This window comes from Podarcis raffonei, chromosome 14 (genome assembly GCF_027172205.1).
Source record: "Podarcis raffonei isolate rPodRaf1 chromosome 14, rPodRaf1.pri, whole genome shotgun sequence".
NCBI lineage: Eukaryota > Metazoa > Chordata > Lepidosauria > Squamata > Lacertidae > Podarcis > Podarcis raffonei.
Genome location: NC_070615.1, coordinates 19,050,384 through 19,068,893, shown reverse-complemented (window position 1 = coordinate 19,068,893; position 18,510 = coordinate 19,050,384). Strand labels below are relative to the sequence as shown.

At 45.5% G+C, this 18,510-nt stretch overlaps 1 protein-coding gene across 2 annotated transcripts in view; it reads right to left on the bottom strand.

Moving 5' to 3' along the window:
• Positions 1-18,510, bottom strand: part of NTRK3 (neurotrophic receptor tyrosine kinase 3) — a 402,429-nt gene that overhangs the window by 25,156 nt on the left and 358,763 nt on the right. The window contains exon 17 of one of the 2 annotated variants that reach the window (XM_053364230.1): positions 14,354-14,428. The exons of the other annotated variant lie outside the window; for it this stretch is intronic. Coding sequence (XP_053220205.1) covers positions 14,354-14,428 — 75 coding nt within the window. The remainder of the gene's footprint in view (positions 1-14,353; positions 14,429-18,510) is intronic. 2 annotated transcript variants of the gene reach the window in all.

Below are 18,510 nucleotides of genomic sequence, written 5' to 3'. Positions count from 1 at the left end.
GTGCTGAAAACAGAGAGAAGGGGTGCTCCACTTTGGCACCAACTACCACTCAACACAGGCTCTGGGCCTGCTCACCACCGTCATGCAGCCTCCAACAGATCACCCCTCAGGATATGTAGCCATTGACAGGGGAGACAGGGGTTTATACTGAGTTGTGGTAGCTCTCCAAGGTATTCTTCAGGTACCCTTGTCCCAGATTGTTAAGGGCTTCATGCCTTGGACTCAACAACCCCATTGGACAGGAAAGCATTTGACAGAGATGGACTTCGCTCATCTTTCATATCATGGCACCCTGTGCAAGGCCAAAATGTGGCACCCCCAAATGGATCTTCTCCATTATGGAGCTTCTCAATTGTGCGTCCCCTTTTGCTGCCCTGTGTGGGGGAACCACCAACACTGCCCTCAATCTGGTGCTGCATTTGGGAAGCTGGCAAATCTGCAGACCAGACCAAGATTCAAACACAATCACCCATGGCTTTGGCATGGATCTGGGAAGACGCCTCCCTTACAACTTGCTGCTGATAGCTGGATTGGTATGTGCTGGCTGGTTGGCTGGTTGGTGTCGAAATCCCATTATAGCAATCTATCAGTTTTCATGCAATGAGGTGCAACTTTCCTGTTTTGCCTTAGGACAGAACTCAAGAATGAGCTAGTAGCCTGTATTAAAACACTGAGTGAGCTGTCTGCTAATGCTAATTGCCTGTAATGGGGGGTCACTTTGGAGAAACCAAAGAAGATGTACAAGAAGGGGGGGGGGAGAAGATAAATGTCAATAGATGTTTGAGTCATAAAGGGCCATTAGGGTGAGAAAGAGCCAAGAACGCATTTGTGAGCTCACCCTCCGATGTCCCCTGCGCCACAACTTCCTTCTCTTCCTAAAAGCAAATTGGAAGTCCTAAGCTGTCCAGCCCCCAAAGGAAGCATTTTGCTCAAACCATCCACCAGGTGGGATGCAACTGAAAGCTTTTGCCGTAAGACTTCATTAGCCCCCAGTCAGCTGGATGACTTAACCAGCTAAACTTTCCCAGATGTCTTTCTGTGGGCACTCTCCCCCTCCATTAGGGGTTAGCCACAAATGGAGGCTGGAAGGAGACAGGGAGGAGAAGAGAGACACTCATTTCATCTGAGCCTGGCAGGATGAGTGGTGCCATGGCAGTTATGAGCAGGATGCCACATAAAAGGGGAGTAATTTCGAGCCAAACAACATCCTTGTAAAGTCATAGATTCTGCTAAATGACTTGAGGTCAGAACCCCGCAGCCACAGCCTTATCTCCTTCCATTCCATTTGCCGACTTGGGTGAAGTTACTCCAGTCTGCAAAAGCCAACCAAGTTTCTTTCAATTCCTTATCTAAACCAAGAATGATGTCTGAGCTATATTAAATCAAGGCCACTTTAGGGGGCGTGTGAAAATTCTTCTTTTATTTTGGAGGCTAGCTTCACTTTCCTGCAATGCCAAGTATGGGCTGCTTTATCTGCAAAAGCAGATATGCTTTTTTTTTTTTTTTGCAAGGCAAATCAAGAGGCACTGTGTTATCACATTCACATTATCGACCTAACTACACATCCTGTTCTCTGTTCTCTAAGCAGCAACATGCAAATTTGAAGCACCATTGTGGATCGCATGCCTGGTTAGTTGCCCAGAACTTGAATGCAGACCCCCAGAGCTCTCTATCTGACCCTTGGAACTGCCACCAAGGAACCATCTCCTACTGACCCTGCCTTGCACCCTCAAGTATTTTTGCCTGGCTGGAATATGCCCTTGAACTTTGCTAATGCCTCTTGCTTATCTGGATGAAGGATACAGAGGGGCACAGGAGTGTGCGTAGAAACTCACCTACAGTACAAAGGTGTCAGGGACTGGCTGGATGAGGAAGAGTGCTGGAAGCTGCCCAAGAGCCCCCCAGGGAAGGCATAGAAGAAGATGATTTAGATCCTAGATCCTGGTGGTGGGATACTGGCCACACCTCAGAGGAGGGGACAAACAGGGAGGTACTAGAAGCCGGAAACTTGAGAAATCATGAAGAGGCAGAAGCAGGCAGGTAGTCCAGCACAGGGCAAAGAGATGATGTTTCCAGTTTGAATCCAGTATATATGAAAGAGTGTCTCCACCCCCATCGTTCTCTCTCCAGCCGAGGGCCATCTGGCAGTTCCCTCACTGCGAGAAGCCAAGTTACAGGGAACCAGGCAGAGGGCCTTCTCGGTAGTGGCACCCTCCCTGTGGAACGCCCTCCCACCAGATGTCAAAGAGAACAACTACCAGACTTTTAGAAGACATCTGAAGGCAGCCCTGTTTAGGGAAGCTTTTAATGTTTGCTGTATTTTAATATTTTGTTGGAGTGGCTGGGGAAGCCCAGCCAGATGGGCGGGGTATAAATAAATTATTATTATTATTATTATTATTATTATTATTATTATTATTATTATTCAGGCTCCAACAGAGACAATGGAAGGGAGTCAGACTCTGCATCTCTCCAGCAGCTCCAGCAAGACAGCCTCTCTGCCAAAGCTCTCCAGCCCCACTTACTCCAAGAATGCCAAAGATGTTACATGCAGGGGCATAGGAAGCGGGGTGGGGGGCAATCCGCCCCAGGTTCCATCATGGAGGGGGGTAACAAATTATTGAGGAACAATTACTGCCCTACTAGGGTGGTTCATAAAAAACTTTTTTAAAAAAATGCTTGCTCCAAAGTCTTATCTTACTATGCTAGGGATTATATATGTATGAAATTTCATGCATATCAGTTAATATCTTGACCCTTCTCCACAAAAATAGCTGTTTACTTGGCCATTTTCCTATGTCGCGAAGGCTGAAATTTCAATTCAGTGGAGCACTTGCTGTTCCCAACCCTAACCCTGCGGAAAGCCATCTAATTAGACTTTAATTTGATTTTGACATGTTTTTAGGAGGTAATTTAATTATTGTTTGATTTTATACCAGTGTTATGTTTCTGATGTTAGCCACCCTGAGCCCGACTTCGGCCGGGGAGGGCAGGATATAAATAAAAGTTTATTATTATTATTATTACTTATTATTATTCCTTTGTAAGAAAATATGAAATAACATAAAACCATTTTTGCAGGCAAAAAATAAATCAATCAATGGGGGGTGACAAGAAATTTTCTGCACCAGGTACCACCTGACCTTCCTATGCCTCTGGTTACATGTTGCCGAGCCTCAGGCCAGATAGGCACAGAAAGAGAGGCTCCTGTGGCTCGTAGTAGCAGATTACAGGGGTGGAGCCCTGGCTCAGGGGGCTAGAAAGCGAAGGAAGGGCTGCATGCCAGTTCGAGCAACTTCTTCATGGGGGAGGGGGTGCCTTTATGAGCCTCCTTGTATTTTCCCCTTTCCTTAATAAAGAAACTGCATGTTAGTCTCACATCTCCTTCTCTGACCTGTGAATGTCCTGATCTTCCTCTGTCAGCCCCCTGGCAAAAGGTGACATTGGCTTCCAATGTTCCATTCCCTCTTGCCTCCGGCTCTGGCCACCTCCTGGAAGATTGCTCATAAGGGACTGCGGCCCTCAGCTTGAAAAGGGCTCCCCACCTCCTTGCAATGCCGCAATTGGTGGCTCTCACCATCTGATCTTTACGTTATCTCTCACCTCTCTCCTTTTCTCTCCTCTCTCCTCACACTTTCACCCACAATTAGTATGGGAAATGAGGTGCGTTTTAAAACAAACAAATAAATGTGCACACTTCTGCCTCTCTACCAACATGGCGCCAGGTAGTAATGCAAGATTTCAAAAGCCTGTCAGAGGTGAACGCGTTGCAGAACTCTAATTATATGGTAGCCTGTGACCTTGTAAGTACAGGGTAATCTGGCATATACTTGCAAGGGAAATGATCTTGGTATTTCTGCCCGCACCACTGTAGCCTCCTCCAGAAACTGAAACACAAGCCGTGAACATGGCAATTAATCTCTTAACCTGCTTGACACTTCCTGACTTTGGCATTTAATAACCTTTGAGGGGCACAGCATATCTGCTGACGGTTAGCAAACAGGCTCTGCTGCAATCATGACTAAACCAAGAAACACAGATGATGGGCTGAAACAGCCTTGTACAGGCTTCAGGGGAGAGGGGGTAGAAAAGAAAACAACAAAAATGTCCCTTTCCTTAAGAGCTGGGGTGAGGAACCTCCCACCTGTGGGTTTAATCAGCCCAGTCAGTAGACCTCACTCGGCCCACAAGGCTTTTTCCCCATAAGCTATGCCCACCTGCCCCACACCTGATATTCTGTGTGATGTCAGCTGTGGTGCATTAAAGATGCAACTGAAAAGGAACAGGATTGTAGAGTCAGCTCTTGGCTGTTTCTTGGCAAGATAGGCTTTGTGTCAGCACTGATCAGCTGATTGACACTGATCATGAGTCCCTTTCAAGGTGCTACCTGACATCATAATGATGGAATGGGACTTATACTTTTCAACATTTCTTCCACACAAAAGCCAGAAGGTTATGTATGTCTCTTCATTCAGGCAAACAAGAGGCATTATCACATTCTAGCCAGGTTAGATGGATAAATAGCAGCTTCTAGACAGCAGATTCCTGTGCTACCACCTGAACTGAACACATCCCTTATAGCTTGCCCTTGAATGTTCCTTGAAAGATAAGTAGATTTGGAGGGAGCTAAAAAATTCCAGAACAGAGTGCTTCAGAGGCACAGAGTCCAAAGTTACATGTGGAAAGAGTAGTTAAAACCATGGTGGGTATCACTGCCCACCAGACCTCCAGTCGGCTCCATCACTGGTGCTTACTGGGAGATGAGAGGGGTCAAGAAAATGAGGAAGTTTGGAGCGGGGAAAGCACGTTGTCAGGGACTGACTGGATGAGGAACAGTGGTGGGAGCCACCCACCCAAGAGCTACCCAGGGAGGACACAGAAGGTGACGACTTAGATCTTGGATCATGCTAGTAGGACACAGAAGGGCTGTCTGGAGAAGGGACGAGCTGGGAGATGCTAGAAGCAGAGGGGTTGAGCGATCAAGTGGGGTCAGGAGAAGGCGGGTCTTCCTGGACAGGGTTAGAGGCTGAGATTCACAGTGTGAGCACAGACTCAGACAGATAGGAGTCAGAGTTTGGCCCTGCTACACAGTAGCAGGACAGTCCCAGGCCTGCGAGCTCTCCTTCCCATCTGACACCTTGCTCTAGGAGAGTCCTGCACATTGCTGAGGAATGGGCCAAACAGGCCCAGAGGAGGAGCCTACCCTCTCGACGCAGCCTTTGTCTGCTCAGGAGGGATCCAGAGTGAGAAGCTACAGGGGGAAAGGTGGGGCTAGTGGTCAGTTTCATCAACATCTCAGCTGGATTAAGACGAACCAGAGGACTCCACATTGTTGTTATTTTATGTTAATAAAAAGCTAATTGCATTCCATGCCTCCCATGTGCCCTGGGCTCACTTGACAGCTCCTTGACATACCAGGAGCACCAGACTAGCTTTGCTGTTGTGTTTGCACCATGCTGACCTCGTCGCTGCCTTGCTCCTTCCACTCTACCTCCTGGTAAGCAGCATTAATGCAAGCAACTGGAGATCAGATGAGAGGTGTCACTTCACCACACCATTCTACTTGTGGAGATGAATGCAGTCTCCCAGGCCTCTCTATCTGGCCCCTGGGAATTTCTCCAGGCCACACAACTATACACAGCACAGCACAAACAGGATGTGTGTTCCAGTAACTGCAGCTAAGGAGGGGGAAGAACTCTTTACTGTAGTTCCTGCTCCCATATATTTATTAACCAGACACTTACAATCTGGCCCTGATCTTGATCCTTTCTAATATAGCCATATTTTTTTTGATAAAAAAGCCAATTTATGAATTCCTAATTACTACTCTAATCACCTTCACTAGCTTTTCTCCAAGGATCTCAGGGTGATGGGGAGAGATTTCAACCCCACCACTTTTTTCTCATTACCACAAACCTATGAAGATTATACATTGACCATCATGTCAACTTCATGGGTGAGCAAGAATTTGAACCCAGGTCCAACTTGCCACCCCCAACCCTACACTGGTTCTCATGCCAGCAATTGCCTCCTGCACGGGTCAAGCATTTCTACCCTTTCGTTATTTGGATGATCCGTATATTTTCATGCACATTAAGTCCACTCATGTTGCTCCCTCTGGAGCAGTTATAGCTTATAAAGCAATCACTGCAATGATTTTCAGATTATAGTCCAATAAAATCTGATAATTTGTTACAAAGCATTCAGGCGGGTATTATATGGCTCTTCTGACATTTAAAAATAACGCTTCATAGTCCATTTTTCAAGGCTGGGTGCTGTCATAGGATGGCAGGATTCACTACTCCAGAATGCAAACGGGCACTTACTCGAGAAATGCATCTCATTTTTATATGTATGAGTGCCAAGTTAACAGGCCAAATATCTACCATGTCTCATTTGAAAAATAAAATAAAAATCCAGTTTTGAACTCAGCTCAATGTACATTCACCACCACGACTATAACACCCCAGTTACCTCTATACCAGCTTGAGCCAAATTTATAATAATTTGCTTGCACCAGGGTCCATGGCTGCAGGGGGGCCCAGACTCGGAACCTTTTTTTTTTTTTAGTAAACAGCCTCCTGTTACAAAAATTACAAACAAAACATGCAGGCAGATGAGCCAGACTTATTGTTCCTGCCTTGCAGTGTTTGTGCTAAACCACTGTGAGCGAAGTCAGGGCTATGACAGGCAGGTGAGCTGTTTCAACACCAGGGTCGAAATCCCTGGGTCCTAAAGAGCTTCTATTTTACTTGTAGTGCATTTGCTATCACATGTTATTATTGTCTGTGGAATGAGCGGTGGAGCTTCATGCTCTGGCACCAGGGGGTGGAGAGCAGGTGGGGGTGGAGCTGGTGCACATCCTGGGGGCATGGTGTGCCACCCACAGGGGTGTGGCGGGCATCCTGGGGGTGTGATGCACTGCCCACAGGGGCGTGGCATGTCATCTGGGGGCATGGCATGTCGTCTGGGGGTGTAGCACGCCGCCTGTGGGGCTTGGCGCCCAGCACAGGCGGGGGACAACCACGATGGCACCCCACCAGGATTGTGCTGCCAGGGGCAGTATGCTCCCCCCACAATCCTCTTCCTCTGCCACTGTGTGGAATCTGTACATTTGCTCAGGTTAAAGGAACCAAAATTTGATATCTGTAACACAAGCACTATGGTAAGTCCCCTTTTGCAGCTATTTCTATATTATTTTCTATATCTTCACAAGAGCCATGGAAGGTATGTTAGACTGAGAGTTGGTAAGTGGTCAAAGGTGCAAAGTCAGCGAAAATAATGGTGGGTTAAGTGAGTTTAAAATATGAACATGCACATTCTCAGAGGTATTTTATTACTGTTTATCAAGGAAGGCATAATGCTTTTTGTCTGCGTATGATTTGGAGTCTACGAAACCCTATGCCATAATAAATTTGTTAGTCTTTAAGATACCAGAAGACTTATTATGTGCTGTGTTATTTCCTGTGTTCCTTTGGGAGGGATGGGGGAAGGTTTTTGGGGGATGGCTTGAGAGGCGCCGATGCCTTTATCTGGTATTGATACAAACGTAGGATACCTGAGTTTTTCATGGGGCATTTGTGTGTAATTGTCAATATCCACTAATAGAACTGTCAAGATGCTCTCCCGACTTTAAAATTACTGTCTTGTTGATGGTAGCGATTTACAGGACAGCTAAGTAATGGATGTTTGATAAAGCATAATTTTACAACTCATCTTAAAAAGAAGAATAAAAAAGCAGATATGATTATTTAATGACTGAATGATACAGCAACCCAGTTATCCACACCATGAAAGCAAATGCTGAATAATCAGGTAATGAGAAGAATTGCCATTGATTAGCGGTTCAGTCAACCCTAACATGATAACAGGCATACTGATAAGGCTGTGTACACACAACATATTTAATGCATATTTAAAGCACGTTATATAGCCCAAAGAACATTGGGAACTGTCACTTACCCTTCAGAGAACTACAGTTCATAGCACCCCTAAAAAAACTACAGTTCCCAGCATTCTTGGAGGAAAGTCATGTGCTTTAAAGGGACTTTACATGTAAAAAGCTAAAAAATAAATGACCCCCAGATGGTTAAGTCCAGTCAAAGGCAACTATGGGGTTTGGCACTCATCTCGCTTTTCAGGCTGAGGGAGCCAGCATTTGTCCACAGACAAGCAGGCAGCATGGTGCAGTGTGATGAGTGCCAGAGCACACGGAAACACTGTTTACCTCCCTGCCACAGTGGTACCTATTTATCTACTCACGCTGGTATGCTTTTGAACTGCTAGGTTGGCAGGAGCTGGGAAAGAGCAACGGGAGCTCACCTCATCAAACTGCCAACCTTCCAATTGGCAAGCCCAAGAGCAGTGGTGGCCAAACTTGGCCCTCCAGATGTTTTTGGTCTACAACTCCCATGATCCCTAGCTAGCAGGACCAGTGGTCAGGGATGATGGGAATTGTAGTCTTAAAAACATCTGGAGGGCTGAGTTTGAGGATGCCTGGTTTAGACCATAGCGCCACCTAAGATACACCCATTTTGTGAAGCATTTCTCTAACAACAGCAGCAAATGTGTATCCTCCTACATTATTGAAAAGTGTCCACAGAAAATGTGTGAAATAAAGAATGTAACATATAAAAGCACTTGCAAAAATTGGATATGAAGAGGTATGTATGGAAAAATATGGGCAAACTTTCATGCAGACTTCTTAAAGAAGCCTGCAGTTGCGTACCTGATGTGGAACTAAGCTGATTTTAGGATTGCGGGGTTGAATTGAATTTAGGTTTGGAACAAAAAATAAATTGACAAAAACTGAAAATTAAGAAAAACAAAAGTGTCTGCCCCAAGTACACATAAGGAGGAAATTCCAACAGAGCTTTGAGAAACGATGGAGAGCAGAGTCACAATAGCTATGTACTACGTATATCCACTGTCAGAAACATTATGCTTCTGAACGCCAGTTGCTGAGAATTTGAATGTGGGCAAAGTGCTCTTGTGCTTGGGTCCTGCTTGTGGGTTTCCCACAGACCTCTGGTTGGCCACTGTGAGAGCAGGAAGTTGGTTTACATGGGCCATTGGCCTGATCGAGGCTCTTTTTACGATGCAGCAGGCTTGTTTTGTGTTCTGCGCTTTTATTTTTAAAAAACCTCTTTGCATATGTGGGAGCAACTGAGATGTACATTAAGCAAAGGAATCTGTCAAAGCCTCTGTTGTGTTCTGGGAAGGAGTGGTCTCTCATCAGGGATGAAGGAGAAATTCAATTCAGTTCACCTTTAAAGGCAAGTTTGCCACACTTGCGCTTTTCAAAACAATATGGAAACTGAAGCTCAGCCATCCTTTGAAATTCGCACCTCTCTGAACATTGCAATGCAGTTTTCCATCCATGTGAGGTGTAAATATATATATATATATAACTAAAGGGTGTGCACCAATGCATACATTAGTGAAAATAAAACCAAAAAATGCATTCTATCACAGAAAAGTGCATTGCAAAAATGTGTACACGAGGAGAAATTTGCACAAGAACATGGTTTAATTTTCATTGGTCTATTCTCTCTTTTTTTTAATGCAAACTGGTGTGGAAATGTAGAGAACTGAAGGCTGGAAAAAAGAGAAACAGAGAAAAACTGAAATTGATATATTCACCCATCTCTGGTTATGATCCATTGCTTGCACCTTACCTCATATGAGAGAAAGATGATGCTAGGGAAATCCAACTGAGTACATGTTTTGCAAGCAAAAGGCCTCATATTCAATCTCTGGTTGCAAGCGGGGAAAAGAGATCTTAGATAGCTGGACTAGGAAACAGCCCTAGCTAGCTGGAGACTATCACACTGGACTGAATGGGCCATTGGCTTGATAGAAGAAGGCAGCTTTCTAGGTTCGTATGTTAGGTGTGCAATGCATCTAGTGCAGTGCATATATGTTTTTTAAGAGACATGTGGCAACTAGGAAGGCCAGAGATCCTGACCTTTAAAGAGTTATGCAGGGGCCATAGGTAGTACATCTGCTTTGGATGTAGGAAGTTTAGAACCCCAGTTCGTAAGTTTAGAACCCCAGTATCTCCTGGTAGGGTCAGGACTCTGGGAGTGCCCTCTGCCTGAGTCAATGGAAAGCTGCTGTCAGTCAATTTAGATAATACTGAGCCAGGTGGACCAGTGGTCTGACTCAGTGGAAGACCGCTTCTGAATGGAAGGAGGATTGTCCCTGGAATGGGTGTTTAAGCTGGGGGTATATAAGAAGAGCTTGGAAGCTGCATTAAGACCGCCCTGTAGGGTGCCCTAGTTGATGATTCTTATGTACACTGTGTGTCTTACTCATATGTGAAGTGGCATTTGCTTCCAAGTAAGGGTGGGCTTTCGAAAGCTTGGGATGTCTGCTTTTGAGATCATGACTGCGTGGTTTCCGTGATTCACCCTCTAGATAAAGCAGCATGGAGAATTCTTTCTCATCCTCCCCCGTAGCAGCTTCACTCCTTTAATTGCTATCATCCCAGTGTGTTAACATTATTTAATTGCTATATTATTAAATGATACAAGATGTACTAAGGGAATTTTTTAATCAGCATATTTTATAGACTGGGGGTGGGAAATCAGTTTTTTTTTAAAAAAAGACGAAAGCAAGTGAAGAAGGATAAGAAGGTTAACTGTTAGGAGGTGGCTGTTTGGTGAAAAAGGACAGCTACTAGAATGACGTTACAATGTAAGAGAGAGCGGGGAGATCAGTCTTTTTATATATATATAAAGCATGGAGCATTAATAAATGAGCAGACCTTATACCAGGAGAAAGTTCAGTCTGTGCTTTTGCAACAAGAGGTGGTACATTTGCTGGGTTGGAAAAGACAATGAATTGAATTGCAGGATCGTGACTGATTTGGGTAGGAACAGCAGTGGCTGGTGCCCTTCAGGATTGGTAGGGAGACTAACGATAGGTGGCGCCAGAGCCAATGGCAGCCAGAGCCAATCAGCTGTAGTTTTGTCCCCATCCTCCTCCCTGTTGAATTCTGAAAGGGCAACACTGAAGATGCATTCATATATCATATCATATAATTGTAGAGTTGGAAGGGACCCTAAGGATCATCTAGTTCAGGGGTCAACAACCTTTTTCAGCAGGGGGCTGGTCCACCATCCCTCAGACCATGTGGTGGGCCGGACTATATTTTTTTGGAGGAAATGAATGAATTCCCATGCCCCACAAATAACCCAGAGATGTATTTTAAATAAAAGCACACATTCTACTCATGTAAAAACACCAGGCAGGCCCCACAAATAACCCAGAAGTGCATTTTAAATAAAAGGACACATTCTACTCATATAAAAACATGCTGATTCCTAGACCGTCTGTGGGCCGGAATGAGAAGGCAATTGGGCCGCATCTGGCCCCGGGGCCTTAGGTTGCCTACCCCTGACTAGTCCAGCTCCCTGCAATGCAGGAATATGTAGCTGTTTGGGAACTGAACCTGCAACCTTGGTGTTACCAGCACCATGCTCTAACTAACCAACTGACCTAGGCAGATTCACACGTGAGTAGTATTGCATTAGTTTTCCTGATTATAATGCTAGCATTTCTGTCTCATTTTCTAATGCTCCTTTCATATTGCAGTACCTGTTGTGATATTGAACTCTGGCTTTTTGGCTGATATACAGTGGAACCTCGCTTGTCAAACGTAATCGGTTATGGAAGACCGTTTGACTTCTGAAACATTCAACAACCGAGGCGCAATTGCTGGTTGGCAAAATCCATAGAAAAAAATGGAAAAACAAGCCTCAGAAGCCGTTCGACTTCCAAGGCGCATTCAAAAAAGGAGGCATTCACTTCCAGGTTGTTGGCGTTCGAAAGTTGAAACGTTCCACAGGAACGGGGGGGGGGGGGTTTCCACAGGACTCTAAGCTCCTTAATGGGTTAATGATTACCTGTTGATTGTTCTCTAGCTGTAAACTGAATGTAACCTTTGATCATGTGATGAGGCTAGGTAAAGGTAAAGGTAAAGGTACCCCTGCCCGTATGGGCCAATCTTGACAGACTCTAGGGTTGTGTGCTCATCTCACTCTATAGGCCGGGAGCCAGCGCTGTCCGCAGACACTTCCGGGTCACGTGGCCAGCGTGACAAGCTGCATCTGGTGAGCCAGCGCAGCACACGGAACGCCGTTTACCTTCCCGCTGGTAAGCGGTCCCTATTTATCTACTTGCACCCGGGGGTGCTTTTGAACTGCTAGGTTGGCAGGCGCTGGGACCGAACGATGGGAGCGCACCCCGCCGCGGGAATTCGAACCGCCGACCATGTGATCGGCAAGTCCTCGGCGCTGAGGTTTTACCCACAGCGCCACCTGCGTCCCAGCTGTGATGAGGCTATTGAATTGCAAATTCACCATCTTGAAAGGGTGGTGGTTGCTAGCCTTTCTCTGAACATGACAGAGAAAAAACGGAATTGACAATGTCTCTGCAAAAAGAGCTACATAGAAGGCAGGCTGGAATGGGGGAGAGAGACATCGTTTTGATTGCTGAAGTTATTTTTTATTTTAAGATGGTGAGTCTGTGCTGGACAACACAAGATATTGTATGGATATTTTTGGATGTATTGTTTTATGTTTATGTTTTGTTTTGAAGAGTTCTACAAGTAAAAGTTTGATGATGATGATGATGATGATGATACCACCCTATACCCAGAAGAAGTCTCAGGGAGGTTCACAGAATAAAATCAAAATATAAAACCACAAAATACAAGATCAAAAATAAAAACAACAACCCAATAACCCCCCCCCAAAAAAACCCCCACCACATTTTAAAAAAGAACATAGGATGTCAATCAAATCAACCAACGGCCTGGTAAAAAAGGAAGATTTTCATGGGTGTGGGCAATGATTCATTCCAAAAGGAGTCAGTTCTCATGCATGCGGTTGCTTCAAACTGCACAATAATAATATCTGCAATAGGAGATGTTGAGGACTGAAGCTGGGGTTTCCTGCATGCTAAGCATGTGATCAGCCACTGAGCTATGTGGTCCTTCATCCAAGAGATGATGATGAAACTCCCGGCAGCAATTAGAGCAGCTGAGTCAATGTCAGAGAAAGGTGGGCCATATAATAGGGTGACCAGGTGTGCTATGTTACAGAGAGAACACTCCACTGCTTGAAAGAGTCCTCTGGGTGAAGGGCTGCTCAGTCCAAAGCCTGGCTTAAAGCTAAAGCAACTTAAGAAAGGAGAGCAAAGGAGGCCTTGAAGATGCCTGTCAACAGTGAGACAGCGGATGCAACAGGTCCCCTGATGACAGTCTTCTCATTATGCTGATATCTATGGCACTTCTATTTAAATTATAGTAATAGCTCCTAAATTTGCATCTATACATAGGAATCGGAACATGCAAATTTTATGCAGATCTTTTGTCCTCTTTTGGGAGGGGGGATAATTCCCCACCCCAAGGCACAGAACGGTTGAGCGGCTCTCATCTCAGAGAAAAGGCAGATCAGGTTGATGCACAGAGGAGGGAAGGAGCAGAAGTAGCAGAGTTGGGGTGGGGGGAGCTGGATAACCAGGAGCTGGGGGTCTCGAGAAGGCAGCAGCCCAGCACAAAGAAGGGAGCATTGTAAAAGGATGGGGTTCCAAGGAATTAGGAAGGTGGCGGCAAAGGGGCATGGGGGGGGGGGGAATCGAATAAAATATTGGGGGGAAGGTAAGCCCTGCACTGCATAATTGATCACATGACACACCATTTGAATGGCAATGCTCATCAAGGAGGAGGAGGCCTGCCCCCCTCAAATATTTTATGGGGGGCAAAGCCCCCTTGGCCCCTAGGAGTTGGCTCCTGTGGAGGGGAGCCACCAAGATGAGGAATAGATTCGAAATATCAGCATCTAGATCGCTGGCTGGAGCCCTTTAATTTGAGTAACGAGACATAGGTGATGACTGAGAGGAGATGGAGACCATATTTATTCACACCATACATTTAAAGCACCTAGATTTAACACACTATGATCCCCAGCTTTCTGTGAAAAGAGGGACTGATTGTTGGACCACCCTGAGAACTGTAGCTATAGGAGGGGAATAGGGGCTCTCCTATCAACTCTCAGCATCCTTAACAAACTACAGCTCCCAGAATTCTTTGGGGTAAGCCATGACTGCTTAACATGGCATCACAGTGCTTTAAATGTATAGTGTGAATGTTGCTGACATATACTATTTCTTTTTTAATAGGAGCAAATTAGTAGATTGCAGAGGGACCTCTAGACAAGAGATTGCAGTCTGCCCAAGCACCTAATCTACAGCATGGGTTATCTATAGCATGGTTATCCTGCCCCGCCCCAGTAACCAGGTTCTCAGTCAAGCAACTGCCCCCCCACTGGAGTCGAGATCCACTCACTGTTGTAGCTGCCATTGCTGCTAGTCTCTGCTGCTGCCACGTTGTCCTGAAATAGCCCTTCGGATGCGGCACTTCCTGACAGCGAATGGTTGGAGACAAAGGGAAAGGAGGGTTGGGGGAAAACAGAGAAGGAAAGCAGGGAGGGAGGACGGGTGGGGGTGGGGATATGTGAAGGAATGAAGTAGGGGACAAGAAGGGAAAGGGTGTGTCTTTAACTGCATCATACGTCTTTTCACCGGCTGCAACATTCCAACAGCTTAATGCATATTTCAGGCTTTTCGATAGGTTGTTGCCTATGGTGGTATCGGTTTCATAATTTTTGACCTGGCAATATATTGCAAATCATTGTGTGTGTATGTGCTATGCAAAAATCACAATATGGGAAAAGCCACTGTTGTAAACAAAATCTGCCCTTTTCACAAGAGTACACAAGAGCCCTTATAGAGTCCTTTGTAGGTTCTCCATTGGTAGGAGAAAATAACAGAGGCCAACCAGAGAATATTGAGAAGCAAAGCAGCTAGTAAGCCTGATCTTTATTAAAGCTGTTGCAACAGGGTGCTCCCCCACACGCAGGAAAGAGGAGGAGGAACCAGAACAAAGGTGTGCCCGCCCTTATATAGACTTTTTAAATTGCCCACCCTCAAACTCCAGACCACCCCCAGAAACATCATACATACACCACAGAAGGGGTGTAGCCCAGGACCACCTCCCCCAATACATCATACATACATACATCACAGGGGGCAGTCTAAAACAGAATCCTGAGTGTGTTGTTTATCTCCTGTCTGGCAAGTTACCTGATTGCATTATCTGGGTTTTGGCCCCTCTTTTGTTATTATAACTACTTACCATAGATTCTGGCATATTAGGCGAGTGGGCATATTAGGCGACCCCCCAAATTGGCAGCTGCAATTTGGGGGTTCATCTTATAAGCCCAGTAGCCTAATACACTGGGCAGCTCCGCGCTGGCAGAAAGCCACCCGGTGAGGAGCGGAGCCCGCCGGCTGCTGCTGCTGCTTCTGAAGCAGGGTTAAAAAGTTGTCTTATACGCCGGAATCTACGGTAATTCCTGAATCCAGGTCACAGGCTCACCCTATCCACACCTGAAATGTGCCCTTAAGGCAGGATTTGTGAGCACAGAGACAATGGGGAGGTTTTTTTCATTTCCTCTCTCCTTGCAGAGAAACATTTGGTCAGTTTGGGAGAGTCAAAATGGTTTCAGGACTGTCTTCCTGTACTGTTTCAGACACGTATTTATGTACGTGTTTGCCTTGTACATTTAATTTATATATTTGAGACCTTAAATTCGTACAACATTACCCAATGCCTCTCTCAATTCCTTCAGCCCCTGTTAACTTTGCAGGCACCAGAAAAAAATCAGGATGCAGGAAAACCCATGAAGCCAGCCAGTGCCTCTACATAGCTCCATCACAATGTTGAAACCCAGATACTGCCCAGCCCTAGTTGTGGGTCCCCAAGCAGCTGCCCAAGGATGCTAAGCACTGGTGCTAGGGGATGCTCACAAGCAGGGTATAGTGACAACTGCATCCGTATATCGATATAATGCAGTCTTCACCAACCTGGAGTCTTCTGTAAGTTTTGGACTACAACTCCCATCATCCCCAGCAAGCATAGCACCCTGGCTGGGGATGATGGGAGTTGTAGTCCAAAGTTTCTGGAGGGCACCAGGTTGGCAAAAGGCTTATATGTAGAGTTCAGTGATGGTTGGAGGCTCTAGTTGAGAGGGAGGGAAATAATATTATTGCTGTATTTTTTTAAAAACTCCCCTGGATTCAGAAGTTACAAGCTGTCTGATATGAGAATCCCATAGCCAACAATGGGGCATTATGCACAAACAAACTCTAAGCAAAAAAAGCAATCAAGATTCAGAAGGGGGGGGGACACAAATATAATAAAGAACAGTGCTAATCTCATCTAACGTGCTGGGATGAAAGACTGATGTCTCTCTCCCCCGTCCCTCTGCAAATAACTTAGAGAGATGGCACTCTATTGTTGATTTACAACCCTCTTTGAGTAAATATGAAGAAACTGCCATTGCTTCAGACTATACAAAACCCAATGATCTCATCCATTTCCCTTGTATGGTCAGGGGAAGAGAAAGAGGAGAAATAATTTTTTTCCTGGCTGCTGTGAGATTCTAGCAAAACGTTGCAAAGCTTAAGTTATTGCTGGGAAGAATTAGAAGGGATTTGGAGCAACCTGTTTTTGATGGAATAATTCGGTTAGGACCTAAGCTACTTATTGGATCTGGTCCACTGCAAGGACGGCTTTAGTTCAGCTCTGTTGCTTCACAGGCCACCTTCCACCATGTCTCACGTTGCTCCCAGCAACAAGTAGCCCCTTTGTAGGGCTCCTCTCAGGATTGGACTTGAATCAAAGGCTTCAAGATGCCAGAAAGGAGATTCCGACTAAACATCAGGAAGAACTTTCTGACAGTAAGAGCTGTTTGACAGTGGAAGAGACTCCCTTGAGAGGTTGCAATCTCTCCTTCACTGGAGGTTTTTAAGTAGAGGTTGGATAGCTATCTGTCATGGATGCTTTAGCTGAGATTCCTGCATTGCAGGGGGTTGGACTAGATGACATTCCAACTCTTAGGATTCTATTTCATCTTGTGTGAGGCCAAAATTTGCCCCAAATTTGTGGGCAAGGAGGCCCTTGGCTTTACGAAGGAGGCATGAGGCTCTGGCAGTGTCCTATACTCCGCCCACATCCTCCCCAAAGCTGGTGAAGTGCTAACTAGGCTTTGGGAAGGAGAAGGGAAGATTCTGGGACCCTGTCAGAGCCTCGTGCTTCCTTCCCAAAGCCGAGCACCTCACTTACTGGGCTTTGAGAAGGCACCTCCTTAGGTCAGAGCCCACTGTGAGTGCACTGCTCACAAAGCCCTAAATCTCTAAAGCTGCTGGCAAAGGACTGGAAAACTCCTGTGGCCCATCTCAGGAGGCTGAACAAGAATGTTATTCTATCTCTTGATCAAGATAAGAGCAGCAACAGCACATTTTTAACTCCATCTAGATACAACTAAAGTCCAGTGCCCCCTAGGGACTAAACTGTATAATGACGCTATCCACATAAGGAGACTGCCATATCTGAATCTAAACCTGGAGGGTCTTCAGCTCAGGGTGCCTCAGGCCAGTGGCTGAAAATATCTAGTGTTGACCAAGAAATGCAGAAGACTAGGCTTTGAGTATTTATACCAGGCCTGGCCAAACCAGAGACTTCATGTCACTTTCCAACCACAGTGGTCAAATCAACCCTGTTGACCTTTGTCCCTGGAATGTACTCAGAGACCTGAGCACACACCCTCCATATAAGAACATAAGAAGAGCCTGCTGGATTGCATCAATGGCCCTTCTAGGCCAGTATCCTGTTGTCACATTGGCCAACTGGATGTCAATGGGAAGTCTGCAAGCTGGATCTTAGTGTAATAACATTCCAAGATAGTTTACTCATCTAGGTTTCTGCTAAAACCTAACTGACAGACACAGTGCTGTCTGCTGACAGACACAGACGATGGTACAATGGTGGAGAAACATGAGCAAATGGGCCTCATTAGGACATCCCAGAGGTCTCATGGTGAATTTGTTTGCCCAGCTCATTGCAAACTATTCACATGTAGATGGTGTGCATTGAAAGGGGCTGCTTTTTATGTTCTTGAATAAGGAAGGAAAATTCTTTTGTGGTTGTTGCTGTTCCCTTAGACATTCAAGGAGCTGCCCTTCCAAAAACTCCTGTTCCAATGCATATGCAATTTTGTGCACCATTGCCCACCAATGTTAACATTCTCTGTGTGAGAGCCTAATCACAACAATTATTTGATTAAAGGCTACTGCCAGACATCCACCATGCAAGACTCACGGAAATGAATGGGAGTTTAAGAAGAACAAGGTTATCATTATACCAGAATATCCATTGACACTTATCAGCACAATATGGGGTGTGGGCACATAAAAGGAACCAGGGATATACTCTCTAATCACCATTACTCCCTCTAATAGTGAACACAGCTCAAAGTATTGGAGTCTCAGAGAAACAAGAAGGAGATATTAGCAAATCCAAGGTTGGCAGTAGTGTTTTTTGTTTTTTTTTAAAAACGACCCTAAAGGGGCAAACCTCCCAACCAAGGAATCAGCTATAGA